The 20,597-nt window shown below is 45.1% G+C and overlaps 1 protein-coding gene across 1 annotated transcript in view; it reads left to right on the top strand.

The window, feature by feature from the left end:
- The window catches only part of SH3KBP1 (SH3 domain containing kinase binding protein 1), a 547,421-nt gene that overhangs the window by 457,041 nt on the left and 69,783 nt on the right, over positions 1-20,597 (top strand). Inside the window, exons 10-12 of the mRNA XM_075335430.1 lie at positions 8,799-8,850; positions 12,975-13,058; positions 19,495-19,657. Of these exons, the coding sequence (XP_075191545.1) occupies positions 8,799-8,850; positions 12,975-13,058; positions 19,495-19,657 (299 nt within the window). The remainder of the gene's footprint in view (positions 1-8,798; positions 8,851-12,974; positions 13,059-19,494; positions 19,658-20,597) is intronic.

The raw sequence follows: 20,597 nt of genomic DNA on the forward strand, positions 1-20,597 counted from the left end.
AGCCCTCTGCTGCTGTGTGCCCTGTCCAGTGCTTTGTGGCCCCCCTCCCCTCAGTGCTGTGTGCACCCCAATGCTGTGTATCACCCCTGTGTGTCCCTCCTCCTCCCCCCACTGATGTCAGGGCTCCGCAAGTGATATCTGTGCCCCCCCAGGGGTGCCTGCGACCCAGCCCCTCTTGTGTGTCGCCTGCGCCCCAGCCCCTCTTGTGTGGCCTCTGCGCCCCAGCCCCTCTTGTGATGTATATGTCCCCAGTCCCTCTTGTGATGTGAATGTCCTCAGCGTCTCCTGTGACTTATACATCACAGGAGAGGCGGGGGGCATATATATCACAGTAGGGTCTGGGGGCACATACATCACAGGAGGGGCTGGGGGCACATACATCACAGGAGGGGCTGGGGGCAAATACATCACAAGAGGAGCTGGGGGAATATGGCCCCCGACTGAAATGGCCAAATGGCCCCCGGCTGAAAAAAGGTTCCCCACCCCTGATATATACCATGATGGGGACATAAATACCAGGATAGGGCCATGATGGGCCATATATTCCAAGATATAGCCATGATGAGGTCATACACCAGGATGGTGGGCATATTTACCAGGGAAATTAGTACAGGATGGGGGTCAGTACTATACAATGAAGGGGGAGGGGGGACAACTCCTATGTCTTTATGGGATTTAGAACTCTACAACGGTCTTTACATTTGACCAACATGTGGGGTGGGGGTCTTGTCTCAAACTTTGCACCGGGGCCCATTGGACTCTAGTTATGCCACTGGTAAAGCTGCTCTTAGATTAGGTGTCAAAAACCTGATGACAGATTCCCTTTAAACCTTATGATGAACGCATATATAGAACTGTATGCTTGTACTGTGCAAAGATTTTACGCAGGTGTGGAAATAATGTTGCAAAGTACGAACACTTTAAAAAATAATAAGCATTAATATACATATATTTTTTTTATCAATTAACAAAATGTAAAGTGAATGAGCAAAAGAGAAATTAAATCAAATCAATTATGCCTTCAAAATAGCATCAGTTCTTCTAGGTACACTCACACACAGCCAGGGATTATAGTCAGATTTATGAGTAATAAATTATACCAAACAGGTGATAATGATCATCATTTTCATATGCAGGTTGAAACACAGTCATTAACGGAAAAAAACAAAAAATAAATCTGTGTAGGAGGCTTAAAGGGAACCTGCCACCAGGTTTTTCCTGTATAAGCAGCAGCCACCACCAGTAAGCCCTTATATACAGGATTCTAGAATACAGTACTGTATATCAGTTCCTAATCTATATAACATAAAAAGGACCTTTTTATACTCTTCTTCGGGACGGTCTTGATCTAGCGCCTGCTCTTTGCTTGCGATCGCCGTCCTCTTACCCTGCTTCATGTGGATGACGCGTGCTTCATTATTTACACACTGCCGAGAGCAGAGCAAAGTATTGTAGTATGCATGCTTGGCGTTCTGTGACCTTTCCCCACACCTGCGCATTACAGTAATTTGCTCTGCCATAAGCAGGGAAGAGAGAGGTGCGCTCGTAGAACGCCGTGTGGATGACATAGGACACGTCTTCCACTCGAAGCAGTATTCTAAAATGATGTATATAAGGCCTTACTGGTGGTGACCGCAGTTTATATGGGAAAAAGCTATTGACAGGTTCCCTTTAAAAGTGGATGACTAAGGCTGGGGCCACACGGGGACTACTGCGATCCCCTTGCATGAGACTCGGCTCGTGCTGGCAGTACAGCAGAGCCGAGTCTCATGCTTGTGTCCTTGCAACTGAGGTCCGTTCGTGCGAGCAGACCTCAGCTGCGGGGGGCGGGCCGGCACTCAGGAGGGGAGGGAGGGATTTCTCTCCCTCTCGCCTGTGTAGCCGGCTATAGACATTCTCGCTCTGCACGCACGGTACACCGGTGTACCGCGAGTGCAGTGCGATTTTTCTCTCGCCCCATTCACTTGAATGGGTGCGAGAGAAAGAGTCTCGGATTACAATCGCAGCATGCTGCGATTGTTTTCTCGGTCCGATTAGGGCTGAGAAAATAATCGCTCATGTGTGCTGTCACACAGGCTAGAATTGGTCCGAGGGGAATGCGATGTTTTATCGCACTCCACTCGCACCGATTTTCTCGCCGTGTGGCTTAGGCCTAACAATCAAACTCTTTTAAGCTATGTTCACATGTCAAGGATTAAACCTTTTAGAACGGATCCAGCAGCAATCCGTTGGCAATAAAGTAAACACAACTTTTTTGTCCATTTTGAAAAAATTGATTTTTGTAGGATTAATTTTTTTAACATGGGAGTCTATGGAAAATGGATCCGTTAAGTGATTGCAGAACAATGTACCCAAACATACAGCCAATGTTATTAAGAACAGTCTTCAGTTTAAAGAAGAACAAGGAGTCCTGAATTCCACAGAGCGCTAACTGAGAATACATAAGAGAGTGCGCAAACTACAGATGAGCGGATCAAATTCGCCAGTTTGCACAGATTTCTTTAGAAATTTGATTTGCAAAAAAGTTTTCTCTACAAATTTAATGTTTCTTATAATGCCCTGAGGTTTCTCAAGCCGGCCGGCCCCTGCCGTTATCATCATAGTATCATAGTTTTTAAGGTTGAAGGGAGACTCTAAGGCAGACCTGGGCAAGGGGCGGCCCGCGGGCCACATCCGGCCCGCCTGCTCTCTGTGACCGGCCCGCCCGTCTTCAGCCGGTGCAGTGGAGCCGGGCTGCAGCGTGCCGAGCAGGAAGAGATCCTGTGCAGGTCCGCACAGTCAGTGCAGGCAGCGGAACGCAGGAGTCTTTCCTCTGTTCCCTGCCGGCACTAATTGTCAGTGACACACGCACGCGCTCTGACGTTGTCAGTACTGCGCTGCGTGTGTCATTTCAAAAGTTCCCGCCGGGCAGGAGAAGAAGCAGCACAGCAGACGGAATAATTCATCTTGCAGGACCTGCGATGATGTCACGCCCATGTGACTGTGTGGGAGGAGACACAGGATGCCGGGCAGAAAGCAAGACATGCTGAATCCTGAAGGAGATGTGGACACATGATGACTGGTAATGAGAAAAGAGGGGACATGAGGGGGGGGGGGCTGCAGGGTGAGGAGCATATGAGGGAAGATGGAGTTGCAGGGTGAGTGCATATGAGGGAAGATGGAGCTGCAGGGTGAGTGCATATGAGGGAAGATGGAGTTGTAGGGTGAGTGCATATGAGGGAAGATGGAGTTGCAGGGTGAGTGCATATGAGGGAAGATGGAGTTGCAGGGTGAGTGCATATGAGGGAAGATGGAGTTGTAGGGTGAGTGCATATGAGGAAAGATGCAGTTGCAGGGTGAGTGGCATATGAGGGAAGATGGAGCTGCAGGGTGAGTGCATATGAGGAAAGATGGATTTGCAGGGTGAGTGGCATATGAGGAAAGATGGAGTTGCAGGGTGAGTGGCATATGAGGGAAGATGGAGTTGCAGGGTGAGTGGCATATGAGGGAAGATGGAGTTGCAGGGTGAGTGGCATATGAGGGAAGATGGAGTTGCAGGGTGAGTGGCATATGTGGGAAGATGGAGTTGCAGGGTGAGTGGCATATGAGGGAAGATGGAGTTGCAGGGTGAGTGGCATATGAGGGAAGATGGAGTTGCAGGGTGAGTGGCATATGAGGGAAGATGGAGTTGCAGGGTGAGTGGCATATGAGGAAAGATGGAGTTGCAGGGTGAGTGGCATATGAGGAAAGATGGAGCTGCAGGGTGAGTGGCATATGAGGGAAGATGGAGCTGCAGGGTGAGTGGCATATGAGGGAAGATGGAGTTGTAGGGTGAGTGGCATATGAGGGAAGATGGAGCTGCAGGGTGAGTGGCATATGAGGGAAGATGGAGCTGCAGGGTGAGTGGCATATGAGGGCTGCAGACTGACAGAAGGATGTGAAGGGGTGCAGAGTGTTTGAGAGGGGTAAGTTGGGGTACAGGCAGGGTGAGATATGTGGGCAGGGTGTGTGATATGGGGGTGCAGGCTGTATGGGGTGTAGTGTGTGTATGATATGGGGGTGCAGGCTATATGGGGAGCAGGGTGTGTGACATATGGGGGTGTAGTATATTACAGGTGTGCTATATGGAGGTGTATATAGTGGTGTAGTATATGGGGGTATAGTGATGTACTATATTACAGGTGTGCTATATGGAGGTGTAGTATATTACAGGTGTGCTATATGGGGGTGTACTATATTACAGGTGTAGTATATGGGGTGTAGTGATGTAGTATATTACAGGTGTACTATATGGAGTTGTAGTATATTACAGGTGTACTATATGGAGTTGTAGTATATTACAGGTGTGCTATATGGAGGTGTACTATATTACAGGTGTAGTATATGGGGTGTAGTGATGTAGTATATTACAGGTGTACTATATGGAGGTGTAGTATATTACAGGTGTGCTATATGGAGGTGTAGTATATTACAGGTGTACTATATGGGGGTGTACTATATTACAGGTGTAGTATATGGGGTGTAGTGATGTAGTATATTACAGGTGTACTATATGGAGGTGTAGTATATTACAGGTGTGCTATATGGAGGTGTAGTATATTACAGGTGTACTATATGGAGGTGTACTATATTATAGGTGTAGTATATGGGGTGTAGTGATGTAGTATATTACAGGTGTAGTATATAGGGGTGTAATGATGTAGTATATCGGAGGTGTATTATATAGTGGTGTAGTATAATACAGGTATATGGAGGGAGTGTAGTATAATACAGGTGTAGTATATGGGGGGTGTAGTGATGTAGTATATTGGGTAGAACTGAGGTAATTATATTAGTCCGGCCCTCTAAACCAATCCCAATTTCTCATGCGGCCCCATGGGAAAATTAATTGCATACCCCTGCTCTAAGGGGTACTTTGCACACTACGACATCGCAGGTGCGGTGGGGTCAAATTGAAAGTGACGCACATCCGGCATCACAGGCGACATCGTAGTGTGTAAAGCCTAGATGATACGATTAACGAGTGCAAAAACGTCGTAATCGTATCATCGGTGTAGCGTCGGCGTAATCCATAATTACGCTGACGCGATGGTCCGATGTTGTTCCTCGCTCCAGCAGCAGCACACATTGCTGTGTGTGAAGCCGCAGGAGCGAGGAACATCTCCTACCGGTGTCACCGCGGCTCCCGTAGGATATGCGGAAGGGAGAAGGTGGGCGGGATGTTTACATCCCGCTCATCTCCGCCCCTCCGCTCCTATTGGCCGCCTGCCGTGTGACGTCGCAGTGACGCCTTACGACCCGCCCCCTTAATAAGGAGGCGGGTCGCCGGCCAGAGCGACGTCACAAGGCAAGTGAGTCCATGTGAAGCTGCCGTAGCGATAATGTTCGCTACGGCAGCTATCACAAGGATATCGCAGCTACGACGGGGGCGGGGACTATCGCGCTCGGCATCGCAGCATCGGCTTGCGATGTCGCAGTCCATCTAGTTCAACCCGTAGCCTAACATGTTGATCCAGAGGAAGGCAAAAAAACCCCAATGTGGCAAACAAGTTCCAATGGGGAAAAAAATTCCTTCCTCACTCCACATCCGGCAATCAGACTAGTTCCCTGGATCAACACCCTGTCATAAAATCTAATATACATAACTGGTAATATTACATTTTTCAAGAAAGGCGTCCAGGCTCTGCTTAAATGTTAGTAGTGAATCACTCATTACAACACCATGCGGCAGAGAGTTCCATAGTCTCACTGCTCGTACAGTAAAGAATCCTCGTCTGTGACTATGATTAAACCTTCTTTCCTCAAGACGTAGCGGATGCCCCCGTGTTCCAGTCGCAGACCTAGGTGTAAAAAGATCTTTGGAAAGGTCTCTGTACTGTCCCCTCATATATTTATACATTGTGATTAGATCCCCCCTAAGCCTTCGTTTTTCCAAACTAAATAACCCCAAGTTTAATAACCTGTCTTGGTATTGCAGCCCACCCATTCCTCTAATAATCTTGGTCGCTCTTCTCTGCACCCTCTCCAGTTCAGCTATGTCCTTCTTATATATCAGTGACCAGAATTGTACACAGTATTCTAAGTGCGGTCGCACTAGTGACTTGTACAGAAGTAGAACTATATTTTTTTCATGAACACTTATACCTCTTTTAATACATCCCATTATTTGATTAGCCCTGGCAGCAGCTGCCAGACACTGTCCACTAAAGTGAAGTTTACCATCCACCCATACACCCAAGTATTTTTCTGTGTCTGTTTTACCCAGTGTTCTACAATAAGGCACATAATTATAAATTGTATTTCCTCTACCCAAGTGCATGACCTTACATTTATCTACATTAAACTTCAATTGCCACTTCTCAGCCCAATCCTCCAATTTACATAAATCTCCCTGTAATATAAAATTATCCTCCTCTGTATTGATTACCCTGCAGAATTTAGTATAATCTGCAAATATTGAAATTCTACTCCGAATGACCCCAACAAGGTCATTAATAAATATGTTGAAAAGAAGCAGGCCCAATACTGACCCCTGTGGTACCCCACTATGAAGTGAGACCCAGTCCGAGTACGTACCATTAATAACCACCCTTTGTTTCCTATCACTGAGCCAGTTTTTAACCCAGTTACACATATTTTCCACTATCCCCATTATTCTCATTTTATGTACCAACCTTTTGTGTGGCACCGTATCAAAAACTTTTGAAAAGTCCATATACACAACATCCACTGCATTTCCCTGGTCCAGGCTTGAACTTACCTCTTAATAGAAGCTGATCAAATTAGTTTGATAGGATCGATCCCTCATAAACCCATGTTGATACTCTGTCATAAGGTTATTTTTCTTGAGATACTCCAGTATAGCATCTCTCAAGAAACCCTCAAGGATTTTACCAACCGTAGAGGTTAAACTTACCGACCTATAATTTCCCGGCTCAGTTTTTGTCCCCTTTTTGAATATTGGCACCACATTTGCTATGCGCCAGTCCTGCGGTACCTATCACCTATCATTATCATCCCCTGCACAGAGACATTGGGCCCCTGGGCATCCATCCCTGCCCACGGAGGGGTTAACATCCAGCTGCCAGCCCATCGCCCCTGGGAGCCCCACAACAGCAGCGGTGGTGCTGCATCTCACCACACACCGTGGGTGGCGTCACAGACAGTTTTCAACAACGCCCGTACAAATACGTCCCCTTTTTATTCGAAGTATCCGCGTGACCCCGGGTCCAGTAGAGTCCCTCGAGCCATAGTACAAATAACGTACCCAGGTGTTTGTCAGAGACACAGTGCAGACACACCACCCTGCACCTCGACGCGTTTCGCTACCGCTTCGTCGGGAGGTGCCGACGTCGTGCACCTCCCGACGAAGCGGTAGCGAAACGCGTCGAGGTGCAGGGTGGTGTGTCTGCACTGTGTCTCTGACAAACACCTGGGTACGTTATTTGTACTATACTGGGCCCGGGTGAGGTTGCACCCCTCCTTATCTGACAGGCTTGGCATGTTAGCAGCCTGTTACTGTATTCCCATCAGCCATTTGAATTTAAATATCTATTCACTTGAATGGTTTGCTATATGTCAAATGCTTCACATGATAATTTGATGTACTTATGATGTGGTATAACTACTATTATGACTGATGTGGTTATATGCTTACTTGGTGTTCTATTCATTATACTTGGAGGGCTGTGATGGTCATTATTGAGACATTATTAAATTCCCTTTGACGCTGGTGCATTGGACACACCCCCCTGCAATTTGCAGTTTTAACATGTGCACGTTTTGTACTTCTTCTGCTCAATTTTGTATCCCTATGAAATCATGTTATTATTATGTATGAAATAAAGTGTATTTTTACTATAAAATTCACATATTTTTGTAGTTTGCCTTATATATATATTTCTATGGAGGTCTTTTGTAGGAGCATGCCTGTTTTTGGTGACTCTTCATAATATATGTCTGAATATGGACCTAGGGATTCATTTAATTTTGTGTAGTGTGCCCGGCATGCACACACTGCTGAGGAGCGCGGCGGTGGCTGCAGATACAGCGCCCCACTAAAGGCACCGGCCCACCACAGGGACCGGCCCATCTGGCGTTTGCCAGAATTGCCCTATGGTCAGTCCGGGCCTGCCTCGGAGCATAATAAACGTAGTGTGTCAAAACGTCTATGTGCATGTGTACCTGGAAGAATTGATGTGTGCCTAGAAGAATAAATGTGTACTTACAAGAATTGATGTGTACTTACAAGAATTGATGTATATCTAGAAGAATGGATGCACACTTAGGAGAATTGATATGTACCTAGGAGAATTGATGTGAACCTAGAAGAATTGATGTGAACTTAGAAGAATTGATGTGAACTTCGAAGAATTGATGTGAACTTAGAAGAATTGATGTGAACTTAGAAGAATTGATGTGAACTTAGAAGAATTGAAGTGAACCTAGGAGAATTGTTGTGTACCTGGAAGAATTGATGTGTACCTACAGTAGAAGAATGGATGTGTACCTAGAAGAATTGATGTGTACCTAGAAGAAAGTATGCTGATTTGAAATGAAAGGGCAGAATATTGACTTGATTTATATTCATCTTTAGTTCATTATGTTAGTTTATTTTTATCAATTGAACAGAAAACAATTAACTTTTCTAGTTTTGAAAACAGTTCTACGTTGCAGCATTTTTTTTATACCTACCTAAAACTTTAGCACATACTGTATATCTGCAATTGAAAAAACTGTTTATTTCATAGTATACATTTATTTTTTTGCATTTTAAATTTTTGATCTAATATGTATTTCCTAATATTCTCATTTTATAGAGACCGAAGAAGCCACCTCCTCCATCAGCTCCAGTCACCAAACCAGGACCAGGTAACCGAAAAGCTGTAAAATCACTAGAGATGAGCCACTGGATTCACACTGCCTTTGTTCAATATCCAATATTCACTTTTGCATACTGCATAATTGGTTTGGCATTTTAGGCTCTTCTGGAGTTTACCAGGCCTCACAAGATCATGACGTTATGATGCTCGCAATGTGATGTGTAGGGATGGGGCTCATATAACCTTATGACTTCATCGGGCTTATAAAGCACCCAGGATGCCAGGGTGAGAATACCGGGCCCAGCACCGGAGTGAAGACCGGTTGCCACAGAACACCACACTAGAAACCTAACTAGGCAGCAGAGATCGAAAGGCTCATCTCTAAGAAGCACACTAGTTTTGTTACAAGGATTGATTTATGTATCTGCCCATCTATCTACAAACAACAAAATCAGACCAGCACAAGTAACTAGTATAGTGAGTGTAAGCCCGAGCCAAAATACTCAATATATAAATATCCAAAAAAGACAGCACTCCAAATGACCAACAGTAAAGAAAATAACTTTTTTTGGCCCATCGTTGTATCGTTTCATCTCAGGAGTCTTGAACATTTTTCAAGCCTGTTTTGGATTCCAGATATTTGGGTTTTAAACTATATGGTGGTTATACTGTAAAGAAGTTCTCAGAAAAGAAGGAACATTTGCCATCTAGTGGTCATTTTCTGCAATAGGTTTTGGTAAATGCTTCTTGCTTTGACCCCAGAACTAAATACACAAATGGTAACCGACTACCTTATAAACTTGATGTTGGAGATCCGAGGAGACACAAAGGAGTGCAGAAGTGCTGTCTACACAGTAATGTTGTACTATAATCTATTGTCCTTGATTACACAGCCTTTCTACTCAACTTTACAAGCTCATTTAATGGTATGTTGTGATTGAAGATTATTATAATGTAAATAAAAACGGTAAAGAAGCACTTTCAGAAAAAAGCATTCTCTAATCCCTCAGCAATAGGATATGTTTGTAGTCTAAAGTATTTATGTTGAAATATTAATTGATCGCCATTTTTTCCGGTTCTCTCCTAATGTGAGACTCACACTAAGCCCCCTTCACACGTCCGTGAAAATCACTCACTTGTTTCACGGACGTGTCAAAGGTGCGTTTTCCCCTCTGTGAGCCGTGTTTATGGCACTATGTGGGTCCTCCGTGTGTTATCCGTGATAACACACGGAGAACGAGAACTTTCAACTCACCTGTCCCTGGCATCGCTGTCCGTGGTGCTGAACTTTGGTCTCTAGTCCTGCCGACTGCCCGCTGCTGCTGCTTCCGCCGCAGTGAAGTGAATATTTAATGAGCGGCGGTCGGCAGCAAGTGACAGCAGCGGCAGAGACGGGAGGGCAGGAGAAGGTGAGTAAAGATTTGTAATTTTTTTCTCTGACACGTGAGTTTTCTCCGGTGCGTCTCACACGGGACCGCATCCACACTACATCCGTGTGGTCCGTATGCCAGCCGTGTGACACCCGTGATGCCTGAGAAAACGTGGACATGTCTACGTGTGGAGCACACGGACACGCGTATGCTCCACACGTTCCATGGCAAGACATGCACGTGTGCGCAGACCCATTGATTTTAATGGGTCTACGTGTGCCCGTGTCTCCGGTACATTCAGGAACGGACCTAACACGTTCCGGAGACACGTGCGTGTGAAGGGGGCCTAAGGCTGAAGTCACACTTGCGTATGGCATCCGATGCGAGAGCAACAGATGCGATATGCTAATGACCCGCGGCTCAGGCTTTGCTGTGAGCGTGAGCCGAGTGTCAAGCGACTGTGGTCCGATCTTGCTATCAGGTCACAGCTGCAAAGCTGAGGGCGGGCGCTGCGGAGGAGAGGGAGGGGTTAATCTCCCCATCTCCTCCATTGTCAGCCCGTGCGTATATCGCACTGCACTAGGATAACATCCGAGTGCAGTCCGATGTTTCTCTTGCACCCATATACATGAATGGGTGCGATTGACACAGCTCTCACAGAAAATCGCAGCATGCTGTGATTTTTTTTCCTCAGTCCGTTTAGGGTTGAGAAAAAACATGCAAATCTGAGCTGCTATATTGTCTTGAAGGAGGCTGAGTGCAATGCGAGATTTTCTCACATTGCACTCGTGCAAGTCATACGCAAGTGTGACTCCGGCCTAAGGGCTGCGCTCACACAAGCGATGATTATCTCCTCCAAGAGAATTGGATCCATTGTGGTAGTGACACAGAGCGCAATAAGAGTGTCAGCGTAGTGTGATCCGATTCTCTCACATGAGGGAGTTGTATCACAAATGCGGAGAAGAGGTGGAACTTAATTTCTTTTTCTTCTCCATTGTCTGTGCCCACATAAATCAATTGCTGTCCAATGTTTTACATGCAGCCATTGATTTGTATGGGTGTGTGCCATTCAATATATGATGCCAATCGAAGCATGCTTTCATATTTTACAAATGCCAAATCGGCATGAGAAGAAAAGGCTGGCAGGAGTAACATTGGGCCAAGGGCTAGCCAATAAAACATCAGTAGACCTTGTCTGTATGGGTACTTTCACACTTGCGTTGTTTTCCTTTCGTTACAATCCGCCCTTTTGGAAAACAGCGGAATCCGTTAACGGATTCCGCTGTTTCCCATAGACTTTTATGGTAGACGGATTGTGCCAAAAGGACCTCCGTTGCTTCCGCTGGGCGACGCTCCGTTGCTTCCGCCCAGCGGGAGGAACGCAGCATGTAACGTTGTTTGGAGCAGCAGAATCCTCAGGATTTCACTGCGCATGCTCTTTTTTTTTTTTTTTTTTAAATCACAAACTTTATTTTGTCTCGCGGTGGCCAGATGTTTAGCTGAGCGCCCGCCGGCATGCCCGGCCGCTGGCAAGTGACAACGCTCAGCTGAGCGTCCGCCCGCCAGCATGCCCGACCGCTGGCAAGTGAGAGCGCTCAGCTGAGCGCCCGCCCGCCGGCATGCTCGGCCGCCGGCAAGTAACAGCGCTCACCTGAGCGACCGGCCCCCGGCTATTGAGAGCGATCAGCTGATCGTTCACAGTAGTCTGCTGCCGGTAAAACTGTAAAGAAGAAAAAAAAAATTAAAAAAAAAGCTTTCCGTTGTTTGATGTCGTTGTATGATCCGTAGCATCCGTTGTGCCACTATATGCAACACATCCGTTGCATCCGTCACACAACGCAATGTTACGGAAGCCGTCCAATGCAAGTGTGAAACTAGCCTATGAGGTCAGCCTGAGACTCTGTTTTTGTTGACGGCCATGCTGAACTCATTGTGCCTGCCCTCGTCGGATTGCAGACGTTACTGAGACTCTGTTTAGTGTGAATTGCGATCTTGTTGTTCAGATCAGAATTTCACTAGGAACCGAAGAATCCGAAATCGATCAGCATTTTGACATTTATACACTTTTTATACACAACAAATTGCTGTGGAATTAGGGACCACATTTTTTTCCAGGAGTGCTTGATTACATCTCTCATTTACATTATTACGAATCTCGGAGTGCTATTCACACATTGTAGCTGGATACCACTAAACTTTACCATAAGGCATAAAAAGCAATCACATCTATGTATATACGGTAGATAGGCTGAGTACATGGAGGGCAGCTGTTTAAATAAAGGAAAACATGACAGCACTGTAGCTAATTCTGATCACAAGTGAGATAATGAGGTTCTGCAGAGCGTTGTCTATTCTTGTAGTGTACCTGGGGAATTGAGCCCAGGATGCATCCCGATCATTACACATGTGGTGACCAGGAATTACATTATATATATATATATATATATATATATATATATATATATATATATATATATATATATATCTCTGTCTGTAGACGGGGCTTTATCAGCCCAGATTTATCTTACATGCGTTTTTAAATTCCCTAAAGAGGTGAGGGAAAATCTATACATCCTGGATTTACATTCATGAATGTTAAGTAGATGGTGTATGCAGCTAGACAAGCTAATCTTATTTCCATCAAGGTGTCCTGACTAAGCTTCTTGCAATGTATTGTACAGCCAGCGACTTTCCTTGGAGCATGCTGCCTGAATCCTGGCTGTAATCCCGGCGCTGTGGGCTGAATGCTGTATTTGGTTCCTCTTGTAGATAAGTTTACATAGTTTTTTTTTTTTTCTTGCAGTGGGTGTACCAGACAGAAAGCAAGACATCAGGAAGATTCCCCCAGAAAGGCCTGAAACGCTCCCTCACAGATCAGACGAGAAGGGTCAGTGCCATGAATTATAATACATGAAGGGATTGTATAATCATAAATGATGTCTTTTCTTCCTGAAATCTATTACGTTATTAGTGCTTGTTTTTTGTACATAGTAGGTTTCTGTTTTCTTCAGTTCACTTTCTGGCTTTTCTGTGTAGACTGGGACAGTTTCAGCAGAGTCACCCCATTATTATTATTAGAGGTCAGGGAATTAAATCATAGAGGAAAGCTGTATTCTACTGCTGTAGACCTAGCTAGGAACAGCAACACTATACAAATAGATATGGCTATAAACACATTTTTCATTCCATTTGCTATAAATTGGTCTCCATCTCTTCCTGCAGATTCTATTGGGTTCAACTCACACTATATTTGTGGTACCCATACACTTTCGGCCTCCTTCAGACATCCGTGATCTTTCACATGTGTACAAACATAGGCTGGTATTTCTCAGTATTTTGGATCCGATATTCATTAATTTTCAGTCAGTTTCAGTCTTTACCATCAGTATTTCATCAGTAACTTTTTCTGATTAAAGAAAAAAATCAACAGTGAACTTCTCCTATACATTGCCTTGGTAATCATGGATAGAACAAGGACGACAACCTGATGCCATCCATATACCGTGTATGGTTTTCACCAGCCCATAGACTTGTTTGTGTGTTTTCATCTATAACTCGGATCAAAAACAGACATGTATCCATGATTATTTTTTCTGGACACATGGTCTAAATACTGCATGGGCATATAAATAAGCACCATAGACTTTAAGTACAAGTTCTACCACTTGGGGCTACAGACCTTGATTAGCTGTTGACCCCCTAAACCAGCCTTTAAAAAAAAAAAAAAAAAAGACATTACAGTACAAACATTGCTTAAGAAAATGTTGAGTCCTTAACCAGACTATATAATGCAATGTAAAGTATAGACATGGGCATGGCATAACTATAAATTGGCAAGAAAGTGAATAAACAAATGCCGTTGACTAGATTTACAACCCGTTTTATCCACACGTCAGTAACTCTTGGAGCTTACGTCTGAAGTCCTGAAAAATAGAATTCGGACATTGTGTCTTCTAAACCAATAAGTTTAGTGCTGATGGACTCACTGTCACACATAATTTTCAGCCATGTTTTGTTGCCCACCTCAAATAGAGCATAAATACACCGTCCCCATTATTAAAGTCAATGGCCCCCAACACAAACTATTTTTCAGGACTCCAGATGTAAGCCCCGGTGGAGTCTATGACGAGTAGATAAAATGTGATGTGAACATAGTCTAAATTCCCAATCCTGGTTACATGTCCAATGAAGTATATGAGCACAATAAATACCATAAAGTGAAAAAAGTAGATAAAATATCACTTGCACATGGTAGTATGTGGGGCATCTGCTGTGTTATCGTGTAACATTTGATACTAGGATACCTGTGGGGGGGGTTTCTATTCCATGTTTAGGCGCCTTATCTTTTATACAGCATATGATATATAACTTCCGGATTAAACCAGCAGCCTATGCTAGAGGGACTGCGTCAAGTCGACACCGGATGCCGATGCCTTAACTGCTATAGTTTTTCACTGCATGTAGTCCCTGTAGTTTGTATTGTATGACCTTTCTGTTTGCTTGCGTTAGTGTTTCTTTCCTGTATCCTCCATGTTGGTAAGGATGTCAATTATTGTTGTTCCATGTCCCATGTAAAGCAGTTCATTCTCCCACACTGAGGTCTGATGATTCTGCTGAAAGCTGACATCTGCAGCAGCACCCAGGGACTGTGAATATTTACTGTTTGTACCTCCTTTACAGTCCCTGACAGAAGTTTTGTCGCTTATCCATGTTATGTAAATAAAAGCTTATAACCTGACTTTAAACTCATCCATTGGTTTCATAAATTAAGGGCCCGTTACACGCTACGATATATCTAACGATATGTCGTCGGGGTCACGTCATTAGTGACGCACATCCGGCATCGTTTGACATATCGTAGCGTGTGACAGCTACGAGCGACTGTGAACGAGCAAAAATACTCACCTTATCGTTGCTCGTTGACACGTTGCTCATTTTCAAAATATCGATTGTCCTTCTGCGCACCGGTTGTTCATCGTTCCCGAGGCAGCACACATCACTCCATGTGATACCCCGGGAACGATGAACTGCAGCTTACCTGCGGCCGCCGGCAATGTGGAAGGAAGGAGGTGGGCGGGATGTTACGTCCTGCTCATCTCCGCCCCTCCGCTTCTATTGGGCGGCCGCTGTGTGACGTCACTGTGACGCCGCATGTCCCTCCCCCTTCAGGAGGAGGATGTTCGCCGCCCACGGCGAGGTCGTTCGGGAGGTAAGAACGTGTGACGGGGGTTACTGACTTTGTGCGACACGGGCAACAAATTGCTCGTGTTGCACAAACGATGGGGGGGTGCGATCGCACATGCGAACGCACGATAAATCGACCCGTGTAACGGGCCCTTTACTCTTTTGAAAGCTGAAACCCTCCCAAATTTGGTTTAGGCTATGAAAATAAAGTTGCTGCAAAGTTGAAATATTGATCATTTAATGAACACGGAAAGGTCAGATTTTGGCAAGACAAAAGTTTATTGCCCACAGAAAGTAATGTGAAATTCAAACAAATAATTAACTTCTAATACAAAGATATGTTGCATAACATTGGTGAATGAAGTTGTGGTGCTCTTAGAGCCATATTTAATATTTTGTGTGACTTCCATGAGCTTGAAGGACTGCATCCATGCGGTTCAACAATGATTAATACAATTTATTGATGAAAGCCCGCTATACACGCTGCAATGTATCTTACAATGTGTCGGCGGGGTCACGTCGTAAGTGACGCACATCCGGCATCGTAAGGTACATTGCAGTGTGTAACTGCTATGTGCGATTGCGATTGAACAGTAAAACGTTCATCGCACGCACGTCGTTCATTCCTCATGAATTGAACGTCAGATTGTTCATCGTACCCGGGGTAGCACACATCGCAGTGTGTGACACCCCGGGAACGATGAACAGATCTTACCTGCGTCCTGCGGCTCCCGGCCGGTAATGCGGAAGGAAGGAGGTGGGCGGGATGTTTACGTCCCGCTCAGCTCCGCCCCTCCGCAGCTATTGGACGACTGCCGCGTGACGTCGATGTGACGCCGAACGTCCCTCCCACTCCAGGAAGTGGACGTTCGCCACCCACAGCGAGGTCGTATGGATGGGTAAGTACGTGTGACGGGGGTTAATCGTTTGTGCGGCACATTCAACAAAATTGAACATGCCGCACATACGATGGGGGCGGTTACGATCGCATACGATATCGTATGCAGAATCGTAACATGTAAAGCAGGCTGAAGTCATCAGGAATAGCAAATAATGCAGTCTTACATGCCTCCCAGAGTTCATCTAGATTCTTTGGTTTTGTCTTCCAAGTTTTCTCTTTCATCCTACCCCAAACATGCTCAATGATGTTCATGTCTGGTGACTGGGCTGGCGAGTCCTTGAGCACCTTGATCTTCTTTGCCAGGAGGAACTTTGTAGTAGAGTTGGATGTATGAGATGGAGCACCATCCTGCTGCAGAATTTGACCCCTTTTATGATTGTGAATGTAAGAGGTAGCTAGTACTTCTTGATATTTTAGGCTATTGATATTGCCTTCCACTTTGCAAATGTTTCGCACACCCCATACTGAATATAACCCCAGACCATGATCTTTCCACCACCAAACTTAAAGCGGGCTTTACACGCTACGATATCGTTAATGAATTATCATCGGGGTCACGTTGTTTGTGACGCACATCCGGCGTCATTAACGATATTGCAGTGTGTAAAACTTAAGAGCGATCTGAATCGATCGCAAAACAGGGCAAAATCGTTTGCCGCGGAGAGGTCATCCTGAAACATCGCTGTGTGTGACACCACAGGATCGACAAACATCTCCTTACGTGCCTCCACCGGCAATGTGGAAGGAAGGAGGTGGGCGGGATGTTTACGTCCCGCTCATCTCCGCCCCTCCGCTTCTATTGGACGCCTGCCATGTGACGTTGCTGTGACGCCGAACGAACCGCCCCCTTAGATAGGAGGCGGTTTGCCGGCCAGAGCGACGTCGCAGGGCAGGTAAGAGCGTGTGACGCTGCCATAGCGATAATGTTCGCTACGGCAGTGATCACCACATATGGGCCGTACGACGGGGTTGGGTTTTATCACGCTCGACATCGCTAGCAATTGCTAATGATGTCGCAGCGTGTAAAGCCCGCTTAACTGTTTTCTGGATCCATACGGGCTCCAGTAGGTCTCCTGCAGTATTTGCGGCGGCTGTGGTGTAATTCAACTGAAGATTCATCAGAGAAATCCACCTTCTGCCACTTTTCCAGCATCCATCTGTTTAGCAGGCTGTGGGACTTGGCAAATGCCACACGTTTTTTTTAATTGCCTTTTGTTTAGTGCTGGCTTCTGGGCACTGATTCGACCCTGGAGGCCATTTCGAGACAGAATCCTACAAACTGTTCTAGTTGACACAGGCACTTGCGGTGACCAGGCTTTTTGGAGCTCTGCTGCAGTGGAAGAGGGGCTGGCTTTGGATTTTCTAACCAACAAACATTCCTCCTAAACAGTTGTCTTGCAGGGTCTGCTGGACCTGGGCTTGTCAAAAACATCTCCAATCTCTTCAAATCTTTTTCTAATTCTTTGTAGTTGACGCTGAGACACAGTAAAGGTGCCAGCCACCTCTGCAGTGGATCTGTTCTTCAGCCTCTTGATAATCAAGGCTTTGGCCGCAAAGTGGATTTTTGGCATATTGTCAGAGGTCAAGTTGCAGTTCAACTGAAGGTCTGGGGTTCTTAGTTTCTTTTTATACACACCCACTGATTAACTGATCATTTAGTGAGCACAGGTGAGGATGTAAACTAGGATTGGGTGCATTATATGACGAGGCGACAAAACTTTTGTCTTGCCAAAATCTGACCTTTCTGCGTTCATTACATGATCAATATTTCAGCTTTGCAGCAATTTTATTTTCATAACCTTAACTAAATTTGGGAGGGTTTCAGCTTTCAAAAGAGTAATTTATTAAACCAATGGATGAATTTAAAGTCAGGTTATAAGCTTTTATTTACATAACATGGATAAGCGACATAACTTCTGTCAGGGACTGTATAGGCATTATGTTATATTATCTGGCTTTTTTTGTTATATTTTTCACAGCATAATACACTTAAAGGGAACCTGTCACCAGTTTTTTCACTATTAAACTAAAAGAGTCACCTTCTGCAGCTCCTGGGCTGCATTCTATGAAGGTACACCTTGTTCCTGACTAAACTTGTAGAACCCCGAAATAACCTTATAAAATCTGACCGCCAGGTATGCTAATTACCTTATCTAGTCAGATGGGCGTGATCATTTTCTGCTACTTTTCCTGCCTCTGGCTATGTTTGCCGTCCTCCTTTCCTTTCCTGATTGACAAGGATGGCTGCAGAAAGTGACACTTTTAGTTTAAGCAGGCTTTACACGCTACGATTTTGCTACAGCAATCTCGTTGGGATCATGGAATTTGTGACGCACATCCGGTCGCTGTAGCGATCTCGTAGTGTGTGACTCCAAGGAGCGATTTTGGATCGTTGCAAAAACGTCCAAAATCGCTCCTCGTTGACATGAAGGTCCGCTCCCAATTATCGATAGTATCGCTTTCCCGTTGTTGAACCTCGTTCCTGCGGCAGTGCACATCGCTGTGTGTGACCCCCGTAGGAACGAGGAACATCTCCTACCTGCCGCCGGCCATAATGCGGAAGGAAGGAGGTGGGCGGGATGTTCGTTCCGCTCATCTCCGCCTCTCCGCGTTCATTGGGCGGCCGCTCAGTGACGTCGCTATGACGCCGAGCGGACCGCCCCCTTAGAAAGGAGGTGGTACGCCGGTCACAGCGACATCGCTATGCAGGTAAGTATGTGTGACGCGGGTGCGAGATTTTGTGCGCGACAGGCAGCGATATGCCCGTTTCGCACAAACAATGGGGGCGGGTCGCATGCTAGCGATATCAGTACTGATACCGTAGCATGTAAAGCCACCCTTAGTTTAATATTGTTCATATATCCTTTTTTCAATTTATTTTCCTTTCTTACTGGGACACGTCTGGTATGAGCCTCAAGTGTCTATATCATGTTTTTCTTAATGTTTTTTAATTGCATCCTTGCTCATCTTTCTACGTGATATTTAATTAAATGTATGCATTTATGGTAATTCACTGATTGCGCATTTACATTTTTCCCACACTGCTTCTTTATTCATGTATTGTTTTACTTAATGTGTGGCAAGTAAAATATTCATTACATTTCTAGTAGTGCATAGCATACAAGGGCGACCATGCAATGTAAGGAGTAGGGCATTTCTTCAGTTGAAATCAGTGAATTATTGTTGTAGTTAGTCCTTTTGATTTTTCTTTCTAATTTGATCAAGCATTTTGTTGCAGAGAGGTCCGAGAGAGAACACAAAGGGGACAGTTCACTGAAGCACTCAGTTCCCGCTATACCTCCAAAGAAGCCTCGCCCACCCAAAACTAGCACTTCTAATAAATCTGGCACGCTTCCTCCGAGGAGGCCGGAGAGACCAGCAGGACCTGTAACACATGCACGGTAAATTCCGGCTTACAATCCTATCAGCTTGTTTGTTTTAACATATCTGAATAATTACAGTATATTCTTCGTATTACCTCTACCCATGCCCTGATACACACAGTGGGTACAGAAAGTATTCAGACCCCTTTAAATTTTTCACTCTTTGTTTCATTGCAGCCATTTGGTAAATTCAAAAAAGTTCATTTTTTTTCCATTAATGTACACTCTGCATCCCATCTTGAAAAAAAAACCAGAAATGTAGAAATTTTTGCAAATTTTGTAAACAAGAAAAACTGAAATATCACATCGTCATAGGTATTCAGACCCTTTGTTCAAACACTCATATTTAAGTCACATGCTGTCCATTTCCTTGTCATCCTCCTTGAGATGGTTCTACTCCTTCATTGGAGTCCAGCTGTGTTTAATTAAACTGATAGGACATGATTTGGAAAGGTACACACCTGTCTATATAAGACCTCACAGCTCACAGTGCATGTTACACCAAATGAGAATCATGAGGTCAAAGGAACTGCCCAAGGAGCTCAGAGACAGAATTGTGGGAAGGTTACAAAAGAATTTCTGCAATACTCAAGGTTCCTAAGAGCACAGTGGCCTCCATAATCCTTAAATGGAAGAAGTTTGGGTCCACCAGAACTTTTCCTAGTCCTGGCCGTCCAGCCAAACGGAGCAGTCGTGGGAGAAGAGCCTTTGTGCGAGAGGTAAAGAAGAACCCCAAGATCACTGTGGCTGAGCTCCAGAGATGCAGTAGGGACATGGGAGAAAGTTCCACAAAGTCAACTATCACTACAGCCCTCCACCAGTCGAGCCTTTATGGCAGAGTGGCCCCACGGAAACCTCTCCTCAGTGCAAGACATATTAAAGCCTGCATAGAGTTTGCAAAAAAACACATGAAGGACTCCCAGACTATGAGAAATAAGATTCTCTGGTCTGATGAGAT

Source organism: Anomaloglossus baeobatrachus, chromosome 2, assembly GCF_048569485.1.
Source record: "Anomaloglossus baeobatrachus isolate aAnoBae1 chromosome 2, aAnoBae1.hap1, whole genome shotgun sequence".
NCBI lineage: Eukaryota > Metazoa > Chordata > Amphibia > Anura > Aromobatidae > Anomaloglossus > Anomaloglossus baeobatrachus.